The sequence below is a fragment of the Canis lupus genome, chromosome 1 (genome assembly GCF_003254725.2).
Source record: "Canis lupus dingo isolate Sandy chromosome 1, ASM325472v2, whole genome shotgun sequence".
Classification (NCBI taxonomy): Eukaryota; Metazoa; Chordata; class Mammalia; order Carnivora; family Canidae; genus Canis; species Canis lupus.
In genome coordinates this window covers 116,237,342-116,249,489 of record NC_064243.1, presented here as the reverse complement: position 1 = coordinate 116,249,489, position 12,148 = coordinate 116,237,342, and the positions used below count along the sequence as shown (strand labels likewise).

Genomic DNA, 12,148 nt, shown 5'->3' with positions numbered 1-12,148 from the left:
TTGCAAGGTTCTAATCTCCTCCCTTTCGGCCACCCTAGCTTTGATTCTCAGAAGCTCAAGTTCCACAACTCCTCCGCATTGACGAACCCCAAACTAAATTCACGCCCCAACAAAGGACGAAGGGGCGACCCAAGAAGCCTGCGCACTCCTTGGGCTCAGTAACACTCCCAGCAGTCTCTGGGGGTATAGCCACGCGCAAGCTGTTAAGAATCAAGACGAATTTCAAACGGTCCATCCACCGCTTTCCCTGCTCCAAACTACATTTCCCAGAAGGCTCAATGGTGCGAGTTATCTTACCTAGACCAAACTAGCCCTCCTCTTCCTGAGCCCGAACAACTCCTGGGATAGTAGGGTGGGTCCGAGAAGGATCCCTATTTCACACACGTCGGAGTGGTCTTCTTTGGAAACCATTGCCTAAGACTGCGCCAGGCTCTGCATGGCCTCCGGTGCCCGGCTCCATGAAGGGGAGCAATCCTTTAAGCCAGGCCGCAGCTAAACCCTGAGAGAAATCCGGGCGATCAGGAGCCATCTTGCTCGCCGCAGGTAAGTTTCTGACTACATTTCCCAGAGGACTCCTCGGCATCATTGTGATTCTCGCGTGAATTCAGCCTTAAAGTCACGCGCTGGCGGGACCCTCAGGTCTACACCGGCAACTGTTGCAACGCTGTGGAGAGGACTGCTGTTTTGGAAGCTTGGAAGGCCTGAGGTGAGGGTCCCCAGGAGAGGGCGGAGCCAGAGGCTCGGCTTTATACCGCGTAGGAGGTTAGATTGAAATTGTAGGATTTTGTCTGGTGGTGTGTGGTGAATGACCGTGTGTTGTGACTAGCTGTTCCTGTGGTGTGTGCTTCCAGTGATTACTCGTGTGTAGCATAGTCTGGGAGCCCGTGACTGTGCTGGTGTGATTGGGTGCGACCCTGTGATATATATGTGTGTGTGTGTGTGTGTGTGTGTGTGTGTGTGTGTGTGACTGGGACCACGTGCGGCATTGTGTGTGAGGGTGTGCGGAGCTTGTGACTCGGTGGATGTGATAAGGGTAAGGGTGGTGTGTGGTTGTGCGACATTGTGACCGTGTGCTGAGAGTACAGGGCGGGGGAAGTACCTGTGAATACTATGTGGTTTTATCTGTGGTTAATGTGATTGTGACTGTGCGACCATCTGCAGGCGTGTGGTGCTTTTGGCAGTGCGGTTGTGACTGTCTTCTTGGTAAATGTGTGGTTTTGCTTATGTGACCATTTGAGTTCCTGGATGTGTGGCCCTGTTGCTTTGGTTGTGGGTCACCTCTAGCTGTGTGTCCCCGTGGTGGTCGTGTGATTATGTTTGGGTGACTGGATAAATCTATGAGGTTTTTTCACTTACATTGTCTATCATTTATACCGTAGTTTAACGTCATTTTAAAACTTTTGCAAATGCTATCATATTGTCTTTTTTTCTTTTGTTTAGTTGTGCAATTATGTTTTTGAGAATTGTCATATTAAATATAGTAATGGTTCATTTGTTTTCTTTGCTATATTGTATTCGGTCCTTTGAAGTATCCCACTGTTCTTAATCCCTTCAATTAGTGATGGGCATTTGAGTTATTTCTAGTTTCTGACTTTATAAACAGTGCTGCCACAGCATTCTTTTACAGAGGATACATGTGCATGAACTTATCTACCTGACAGTGGAATTTCTGGGTCATATGATATCTTGCACTTTACTAAATAGTACCAAAATAATGACCTAAGTGGGTGTACAAATTTATGTTGCACAGCAATGTTTGAGACATCTCATTGCTCCATGTCCCTATAAAAACATGATTCTGATAGTTTTTTAAAACATTTTTATGAGATACAGCATATATAAAGTGCACAAATCTGAAGTGTACAGGTGTATCACGATTTCCTAAATCAACATAAAGAACTTTACCAGCACCCCAGAAGGCTCCTTCATGCCCCTTCCCAGTTATTTCTCCCACAATCATTGTTCAGAAGTCTATCACCGTTAATTCGTTTTTTTTTTTTTACCATTAATTAGTTTTACCCATTCCTGAACTTCATATATAAATGGAATTGTATAGCATGTGCTCTTTTATGCCTGGTTTCGTTTTTTCCGTATTATGTCTGAGATTCATCCATGTTGTTGAGTGTCATTGTATTCCTCATTACATATGAGAATGTGCTGCAATTTATTAATTCTTTACACTATTTATAAAAATATTTATTTGAGAGAGAAAGAAAACATATGTGAGAAAGAGAGAGATAGAATCAGCAGGGAGAGGGGCGGAGGGAGAAACAGGCTCCTGAGCAGGGAGCCAGGACCTTGGGATCTGACCTGAGCCGAAGGCAGGCATTTAAATTGAGCCACACAGGCACCCCAATTGCTTACACTATTGATGGATATTTGATAGTTAACATTTTTTTTTTGCTATTATAAACTATATTGCTGCTATGAACATTCTATGTTTTTGGTGAACATGTAAATATTTTCCTCTTGGCTAAATATTTAGGAATGGAATTGCTAGATCATAAAGTGGGCATATGTTTAATAGATACTACCAGTTTGTCAGGTGGTTGTGCCAATTCATCCAACAATGTATGAGAGTTTCAATTGCTCCTCATCATCTCTCTTATTTGATATTGTCAGTCTTTTATTTTAACTGTTCTGCTGGTTGTATAGTGGAATTTCATTGCAGTTTTTTTTTTTTCATTGCAGTTTTAATTTGTGCTTCCCTGGTGGGTAATGATGTTCAGTACTTTTTCATGGGTTTATTGGCCATTTGGATATACTGTTTTTTAAAGTGTCTGTTTAGGTCTTATTGCCCACTGCCCTTTAAAAATTTTTTTTTCATTTTAAAAAACTTTTTATTTTCATATTGTAAATGTAGTGCAAAGAAGTCCTATATATTCTTCACTCAGGTGCCCATGGTATAATAATGAAAACCAGGAAATTTACTGGATACAAGACTTTTGACTAATTTACAGAATTATTTACATTTTGCTATTTGTCTTATCAGTCCCCTGTTCTTTTCCAGGATCCAGTTGAAGATCCCATGTTAATTTAGTTATCTTGTCTCTTACCATAAAGCATAGTTCTTCAGTGTTTTTTATCTTTCATGACCTTGATACTTTTGAAGAGTACTGGCCGGTTGTTTTGTAGAATATCTTTCAATTTGGATTTGTCTGCCTTTTCCTTTAAATTTTTTTTTTAAGATTTTATGTATTTATTGACACACAGAATACAAGTAGGGGGAGTGGCAGGCAGAGGAGAGGCAGAAGCAGGCTTCCTGCTGAGCAGGGAGCCTGCTGTGGGGCTCAATTCCAGGACCCCAGGATCATGACCTGAGCCCATGGCTGACACCCAACCCACTGAGCCACCAAAGTGCCCCCTAATGGTTAAATTTAGACTATTCATTTTTTGCTGAAAGATCACAAAAATTATGTTTATGTTCTTCTCAATGTGTTATATAATGTTATCAATATATCTCACTACTAGTAATGTTAACTACAATCACTTGGTTGAGGTGGTACCTGCCAGGTTTCCCCTTTGTAAAACTATCTTTCTTTTTTAATTGATAAGTATCTTGTGGGGAGATGCTTTGTGACTATGCAAAAATACTTTTCTCGTGGAGGTGGCTGGCTCAGTCAGAAGAGCACCAGATTCTTGATATTGGGATCATGAGTTTGAGCCCCATGTTTGGAGTAGAGATTACTTAAATAAACTTTTTAAAAATACTGTTTTCATTATACTTTAATATGTTAATTTTAACATTCACTGATCATTCTTGTCTATAATTATTACTGTGATGTTTGCCTACTGGTGACTTTCATTCCTTCTGTATTTTTTTTTTTAAGATTTTATTTATTTATTCATGAGAGAGAGAGAGAGAGGCAGAGACACAGACAGAGGGAGAAGCAGGCTCCATGCAGGGAGCCTGATGTGGGACTTGATCCCCGGTCCCCAGGATCACACCCTGCGCTGAAGGCAGCACTAAACTGCTGAGCCACCAGGGCTGCCCTACTGTTTTTTTTTTTTTTTTTTTTTTAGGGTTTTATTTATTTATTAATGAGAGACACAGAGATAGAGGCTGAGACCAAGCAGAGGGAGAAGCAGGCTCCATGCAGGGAGCCCGATGTGGGATTCCATTCCGGGACTCCAGATCAGGCCCTGGGCTGAAGGCAGGCGCTAAACTGCTGAGCCACTCAGGGATCCCTCCTTCTGTATGTATGTATGTATGTATGTATGTATTTATTTATTTATTTATTTCTCCTTCTGTATTTATTAATTTAAATTCTGTAAAGAGCTGTCCCTTATTCCTCATGTGTTTATTCAATTATTTCTTAACTCATGGGTATTTATTTTACACTAGAGTTTTAAACCATTATTTTTGTTATATACTTTGCTGTTCAGATTCTGTCCCAGATTTGGCCATTAGGAACTCCTTAAAATTAGCTCCTATGCCCTTTTAACATGGCATCATTTTTTAGTACTTTCTTAGCTTATGTTTGTCTTTTCCCATTTTCCTAGAGGGATTTTAACCCTTTGTGTTTTTTTAAATGATTTTATTTATTCATGAGAGACACAGAGAGAGAGAGAGAAAGGCAGAGAGAGAAGCAGGCTTCATGCAGGGAGCCCAACGTGAGACTCGATCCCAGGTCTCCAGGATCACACCCTGGGCCAAAGGTGGTGCTAAACCGCTGAGCCACCCGGGCTGCCCTATCATTCATATTTAAGTCTGTGGTCCATCTTGAATTAATTTTTGTGTATGGGGAGGGCCCTGGGTGGCTCAGTGGTTGAGCATCTATCTGCCTTTGGCTCAGGTCGTGATCCCAGAGTTCTGGGATCGAGTCCCATATCAGGCTCCTTGCAGGGGGCCTGCATCTCTCTCTGCCTATGTCTCTGCCTCTCTCTCTGTATCCCTCATGAATAAATAAAATATTTTAAAAATAATAATAATTGTTGCATATGGTATTTATTGAAAATACCATCCTTGCTCATCTGAATTGCAGGAAGCTGTTATCATAAGTAACATATATGTGGTCCTCCTTCTGGACTGTATTCTGTTATTATCTTTTTGTCAGTGCCACTGTCTTGAAATATATAGTATTACTCCTTCAACTTTTTTTCTTTTCTTTTTTAAGACCGTCTTGGCATATGTAAGTCCTTTTATTTATTTATTTATTTTTATTTTTTATGTAAGTCCTTTTAATGGATGTCAGAATTAACTTGTTAATTCTCACCAAAAATGAAAAATCCTTTCTAGGGTTTTGTTTAATGAGTCTTTATGTTAATTTGGGGAGAATTGCTGTCCTATCAATATTGAATCTTCCAATTAATAAATATGGTATATGTCTATATTTCTTAGTCTTTAATTTCTTTCAACACTTTGTTGTAGTTTTCAGTGCACATCTTTTGTTAGATTTGTACCTGGATATTTGATGTTTATTGTTGAAATTATACATGGTATTTAACATTTTCCAGTTGTTTGTTGCTAGAAGTACAATTTTTTTTGTATATTTTGTATATTGTCCTTAGATCTAGCATCTACAAATACCTACTGTAGATGCTATTTATCAAATTTAAGAAGTTCTCTTTCTCAGTGGTAAGATTTTGACATTAATGAGGGCTGATTTTGGCAAATGCATTTTCTCTGTCGAGAGTATCATTTTTTTACTGTTATCATCAATGTAATAAATTATGTTGTTTCATATCTTGAACCAACCTTTGATTTCTGAATTAAACCATGCTTGTCCATAATGTATCAAACTTTTTACAAATCTGGCTCAATTAGATCTGCTAATATTTTATAGAATTTCTGCACATATGTTCATTAGAAATATTGGCCCGTGATTTTATTTTCTTTTTATGTCTTTGTTTTGGCATCAGGCTTATATTAGTCTCATAAAATGAGTTAGGAAGAATTCCTTTTATTTTTCTATTCACTACATATAAGACCAAAGGTTTTCCTTAAATTTGGAAGAGTTCACTGGTGAAATTGTCTGGGCCTGAAGTTTTCTTGATAGGAAGATTTTGATTTGATTTGATTTGATTTGATCTGATCTGATTTATTTGGAGAGACTTAAGCAGGAGAAAGAGCAGAAGGGTAGGGAGAGGAGGGCAGAAGAAACCTAAGCACACTCATGCTGAGCACAGAGCCTGACAATGAGGCTCAATCTCAGGACCCTGAGATCATGACCTGAGCTGAAACCAAGAGTCAGATACCTAACTGACTGAGCCATCCAGGCACCCTGGAAGATTTTTAAAATGTGGAATCAATTTACCTCTTCACATGTTTCAGGTTTTTTGTTTGTTTTGTCCATTTTGGTATGTTTTTTTAAAGAATTTATCAGTTTGATCTACGCTTTCAAATTTAATAGCAGGGCAGCCCGGGTAGCTCAGTGGTTTAGCGCCACCTTTGGTCCAAGGTGTGATCTCGGGGACCCGGGATCGAGTCCCACATCAGGCTTCCTGCGTGGAGCCTGCTTCTCCCTCTGCCTGTGTCTCTGCCTCTCTCTCTGTCTCTATGAATAAATAAATAAAATCTTTAAAAAAAAACAAATTTAATAGCATAAGGTTATTGCTATTCTTTTGTTATTTTTTAATGTCTATGGCATCTATAAATGATGTTCCCTTTTTCATTCCTGATTTGGTTTATTTGTGTTATTCCTCTCTTATTCATTAGTGCTATTGGTAATGTGTCTTTTCTTCTAAATACTTTCTTTTTTTTTTAAGATTTTATTTATTATTCATGAGAAATACAGAGAGAGAGGCAGAGAAGCAGGCAGAGGGAGAAGAAGCAGGCTCCATGCAGGGAGCCCGATGTGGGGCTCGATCCCAGGACTCGATCCCAGGATCACGCCATGAGCCGAAGGCAGATGCCCAACTGCTGAGCCACCCAGATGTCCCATCTTCTTAGTACTTTCAAGACTTTTTTTCTCTGGTTGTGGTTTTGCTTTTTGTTTTGTGCATTTTTCTTTTTATTTCTTATTCAGGTTTGCTGAGCTTCGCTAAAACTCTTTTTGAGGCTTTTTATCAGTTAATCAGTTCAGATATTAATTATTCTCCAATCTCTTTTCTTCTTCAGAGGCTCCACTTGCATATATGGTAAATCTTTTGACTGTGTTCCTTTTTTCTTCTACTCACTTCTGTCCTTCTGTTCTATTTTTCCTCCGCACTTCATGTGGATATTTTTGTTTTTGACTTGCCTTTGAGTTCAGTAGTTCTATCTTCTGCTTGTCTGGTCTCATGTTAAAACCATACAATGACCTCTTAATTTCTTTTTTTTTTTTTTAATTTTATTTCATTTTGTTAGTAATCTCTGTACCCAGTGTGGGCCTCAAACTCACAACCCCGAGAGTCACATGCTCTCTTCTACCTGAACCAGCCAGGTGCCTCAACTTCTTAATTTCTTAATTTACTGTTCTAGGTTGTCTGAGTCTTTTTTATAGATTTCAATTCTATTTAATTTCTTCATCTTATCCATTTGCCTATATATTTTTAGTTTTTAACATTTCAATTATAGCTATTTTAAATTGTTTGCCAGTTCTCATATCTAAATTATTGGTAGTTCTGCTTCTATTTTTTGGTTTTATCTCCAAGCATGTCTAACAGTTTTTAGTTGGATGATAGATATTGTGCTTAAAACAACCATGAAGGCCAAGGGCAACCACTGCCTACATCTAGCCTTCTCGCTATATAAGAAAAATTAGTGTTTTTCAGGTCTCTGTTACTAACAGACAAATACAATTCTTAACATACAGGGAATTTTCAGGATAATGTTGGAAATATTTTAAAACATTTAATTTTTATTAGAGAATTGGCTTATCATTTAGAAGGGTAGAAAATTCTCAAAATTTTTATTTATTAGGTTTCAAAGGACTCTCTTGTCTGTAGTGGTATCTTTTGGCTGTGCTCCATGTCCAAGGTGTGGTTATTTTGCAAGCGTACTACAGTCTTGGCCACAGAGATCATTGGCTTAAAAGAGAGGAGCAGATTCCCCAGATGGCAAGAATTAAGCTAGAGAGGATATACTCTAGGAGCAAATATGAAGAGAGGTGGGAATGTATAGCATGGAGCTATTGAAGTAAGAATGTTTCCCGCCCATTCTACCTGAAAGGTGCAGCACTTGAGGATGTCCCTTTAACCAAGGAGAGGCCATTACGAGAGACCAGAAAGGGGGACTTAAAGTGAGAAGTATGGGAGAAGAAACTCTGTTTCCAAGTTTTTCTGGATTTCTGTTGCTTCTCTGTTTTTTTTTTTTTTTTTAAGGCTTTATTTATTAATTCATGAGAGACACGGAGAGAGAGAGGTAGAGACACAAGCAGAAGGAGAAGCAGACTCCCTGTACGGAGCCTGATGTGGGACTCGATCCTGGATCCCAGGATCACGCCCTGAACCAAAGGCAGTTGCTCAACCACTGAGCCACTCAGGTGTCCCTACTGTTGCTTCTTTAGTATCTAGCATAATCCCTGACACATAATAAATTATGTTGGTTTATTTTTTAAAAATACTAAAATAATAATAATAATAATAATAATAATAATAATAATAAAATACCAAGAGCTTAATAAATAGTAAAATAGTAAAAATATTAAAGGAGTACTTTCAGATTTTAAAGAAGAGACATTTGTGGATTACTTGGATTTTCATTTCCTGAAATATGTATACCCCAGGGGAAATGCAATGAGTGCTTGAGGATCACGCCCATTAAATAATTGATAACAAAGTTCTACTTCCTGGGTGGTCAGTTTTTGGTTTTGGTTTTTGGTTTTGTTTTTGTTTTGTTTGTTTTGTTTTGTTTTTATTCATAGAGTTACAGAGATAAAGGCAGAGACACAGGCAGAGGGAGAAGCAGGCTCCCTGAAGGATCCCAGGATCCCAGGATCACGACATGAGCTGAAGGCAGATGCTCAACCCTGAGCCACCCAGGTGCCCTCCTGGGTGGTCAGTTTTACAGGAATTATTGATAAATTTTTTAATGATCAAGCTTTGTACTAGGAATGCTCACTAGCCTTAATACTTTTATAATGCTCTGTTTATTATATTCCTATATCTAATTTAAAAAGACTACATATTTTATTAAACATTCACCATTGATCTCAAATTCAATTACTCCCCTTAAACAATTTTGATGATTTTTTTTTTAAGATTTTATTTATTTGAGAGAGCAGAGCAAGAGAGAGAGAGAATGAGTGGGGGTAAGGAAGGAGCAGAGGGGGAGGGAGAAGCAGACTTCCTACTGAGCAAGGAGCCCAATGTGGGATCATGACCTGAGTCAAAAGTAGATATTTAACCAGCTGAGCCACCCAGGCGTCCCACAATTCAGACTTTGTTACTATTTTAGTATAACGTTCTTTTGGACATTTTAAACATCTTAAGCACACAAAATATATCCAATTATTACAGTTTTATTACTACACTTAAAAGCATTCTAAAGCATCAGTAATACAGATTTAGTCCATTTGTACATTAGGTCTACACTTTTTAATTCCTTCCTATTGTTATACTAATTTAAGTATCTTCCTAAAGATTTTACAATATTGCTTTGTTTGCTTCTCTGGATTTCATTTTCTTAAGATATGATTCATTAATCCTAAAAGTCTTCTCAAACTGGGCAAGATAAGAGGATCTGGGTTATCAGCCAGTTGTTTCTTGGTTAGGACCTGGGACCTGATTGTACAATCAAAGATCATTAAAAATGTTTTGACAAATGTATATCTAAACTAAAATGTATATGAATAGGGATCCCTGGGTGGCTCAGTGGTTTAGCGCCTGCCTTCAGCCCAGGACGTGATCCTGGAGTCCCGGGATCAAGTCTCACATCGGGCTCCCTGCATGGGGCCTGCTTCTCCCTCTGCCTGTGTCTCTGCCTCTCTCTCTCTATCTGTGTGTGACTATCATAAATAAATAAAAATTAAAAAATAAATAAATAAAAGTAAAATGATATATATACAAGGATATTTATTGCAGCATTGTTTGTTATAGTAAAAGATGGGAAACAACCTAAATGGTCATGGGCAGCAGATTGGCAAAATAAATTAAAATGTATCTATTTAATGAAATAAATGTAGCTAAGGGAATTAAGTAGCTCTATATGTACCATTTGGGATCCAGTTCAAGATTCATTAAGTAAAAATAGCAATGTGTATAACAGTGTGTATAATATGCTATCATATGTGGAAAAATGTATATATTTGTGTATATATATATATACACACACACACACACACACACACACACTCTATATTCTCCAAGTCACATCAGATTGTTGAAATCTCTTCTACTCCAGTCAAAGCCTGAGGTCTCTGGAGTAGGAGATAATGAAAGATTTGCCCGTTTTTCTCACTGATAATAACCCTCGAGTGTTTATCAGTGGGATGAAGTGTTTATATGTGGGATGAATAGAAGGGAATGATCATTCTGTGAGGTATGAGGCAAGTGGGATCTTATCTAGCTTCTTTTGTTTTCCCCAGCTTTGCCCTTTTCCAAGAGGAGCCCAGCAGAGGACTGGTCTTGGCTGCAAATACCAAAACCATGGCTCAGGTGAGATGCTGTTTCCTTTTGCTCAAATAGAGTCATTTTTACCCCTAATAAATGTAAACATTTGTTTTCCTCGTCATGGTATTCTTGGTGTTTAAAAAAAAAAAAAACTTCAGACAGTTTAGTTAAAAGCAATGTCAAGGGGCACCTGGATGGCTCAGTTGGTTAGGCCAGGATCCCAGGGTCCTGGAATCAAGCCCCACATGGGGCTCCTGGCTCGTGTTCTCTCTCTCTCTCAGTCTCTCATTCACTCTCTCAATAAAATCTTTAAAAATAAAATAAAAGCAATGTCAAAGTCCTCTTACCCTTGCTCTAAAGAAAAAAGTCTCCAGTAAGTCAATTCAAAACTGTCTTTCTTGGTTGAGATATTTATAGAAAAAAGAAGTGGTTCCATAATCACTGTTGGGAAAAAGCCTCGTCAAAAATTTTTACACTCATGGGATCCCTGGGTGGCGCAGCGGTTTGGCGCCTGCCTTTGGCCCAGGGCGCGATCCTGGAGACCCGGGATCAAGTCCCACGTCGGGCTCCCGGTGCATGGAACCTGCTTCTCTCTCTGCCTCTCTCTCTCTCTCTCTGCGACTATCATAAATAAATAAAAATTTAAAAAAAATTTTTTTTACACTCTTAAATTATAGGTAACAGAGGGCCAAGTGGTTGGATGAGGAGTCTCTCTAAAGAAGTCTTAATCAGATTAAAATCCATCAGAAAATTTCATACAGGTTCCATCAAGAATCCTTATTTGTTCCCAGAAAGATATTGTTAATGACAAAAATGATCTGACTGAGACCTGGTTTGGAAAAAAAAAAAACTTTTCCCCTGGTTAACCAATCCCCATTCAGAAACCTGACCCCTATTTCTTTATAAACAACCCAGGGCCCTCCCTAGTTTCCTATTCTTTTAAGCAATGTTTACAAACTCATTTAGTAAGTCCTTCAGCATCTTCTATCTTAGACTTCTGCCATAAATCTTAATAGAACGATATTGTGTTCCCCATTTGTTAATGAATCTAATTTGCTTGGTATGAAGATAAGTAAAATTAGGGGGACCTCATAAGGAAAAGCCCTGATCATTACCGACTTAGGTTTTTCAAGAAGAAAAATATGTGGAATGGTTTTGCTCTATTTCAGTCTTGGTATGTGGAAAGATCTCCCGGTTTATGAGCCTTTTGGGTTGGGGATATGACTCACAGTTAGTAGAAAGCTCCAACACCTCACCAGATCATCCGTGATAAATAGACTTCAGTAATGCTATTGTGTGAATCTAGATCATCTTCCATCACTTTCCTATAGCACAGGAACAAAGGGAATTTACAGTTGAGCAATGGTAGTTATAAATAAGATTAGGCCGATACTGAGATTTTTAAAAATCCCCTTCAACCTCAGTGTCTGAAAACCAAAGAAAATTTGTTTTATATCCATATCATAGACTATTACTCAGTGAAAAAATATGCTTATGAAAAGAATTTGTTGTAACAAGGAATTAATAAATAACTCTTATTATGTAATAGTGTGATGTGAGAATCAGTCTTAAATTTTATGCAAGTTTAATTTTCTAAGATAAAATATTTTTAAAGTCATTTGCATATTTTACAAGTAGAGTGCCATTCCAATCTTGCCCCATCACCAGACCCACT

The 12,148-nt window shown here is 38.2% G+C and overlaps 2 protein-coding genes across 5 annotated transcripts in view; both read left to right on the top strand.

Annotated features, from left to right (window-relative positions):
* Window positions 1-474: 474 nt before the first annotated feature.
* ZFP82 (ZFP82 zinc finger protein) overlaps window positions 475-12,148 on the top strand; it is an 84,113-nt gene continuing 72,439 nt past the window's right edge. Inside the window, exons 1-2 of one of the 2 annotated variants that reach the window (XM_049110269.1) lie at window positions 475-543; window positions 10,449-10,518. The gene's annotated coding sequence lies outside the window, so the exon portion shown is untranslated. Of the gene's footprint in view, window positions 544-638; window positions 707-10,448; window positions 10,519-12,148 lie in introns of those variants that run through there. The other variant, XM_049110266.1, reaches the window with a different exon arrangement.
* The window catches only part of ZNF566 (zinc finger protein 566), a 32,152-nt gene continuing 20,644 nt past the window's right edge, over window positions 641-12,148 (top strand). For all 3 annotated transcript variants that reach the window (XM_035703976.2, XM_035703967.2, XM_035703962.2), the window contains exons 1-2: window positions 641-706; window positions 10,449-10,518. In XM_035703976.2, the coding sequence (XP_035559869.1) occupies window positions 10,510-10,518 (9 nt within the window). In that variant the 5' untranslated portion in view covers window positions 641-706; window positions 10,449-10,509. The remainder of the gene's footprint in view (window positions 707-10,448; window positions 10,519-12,148) is intronic.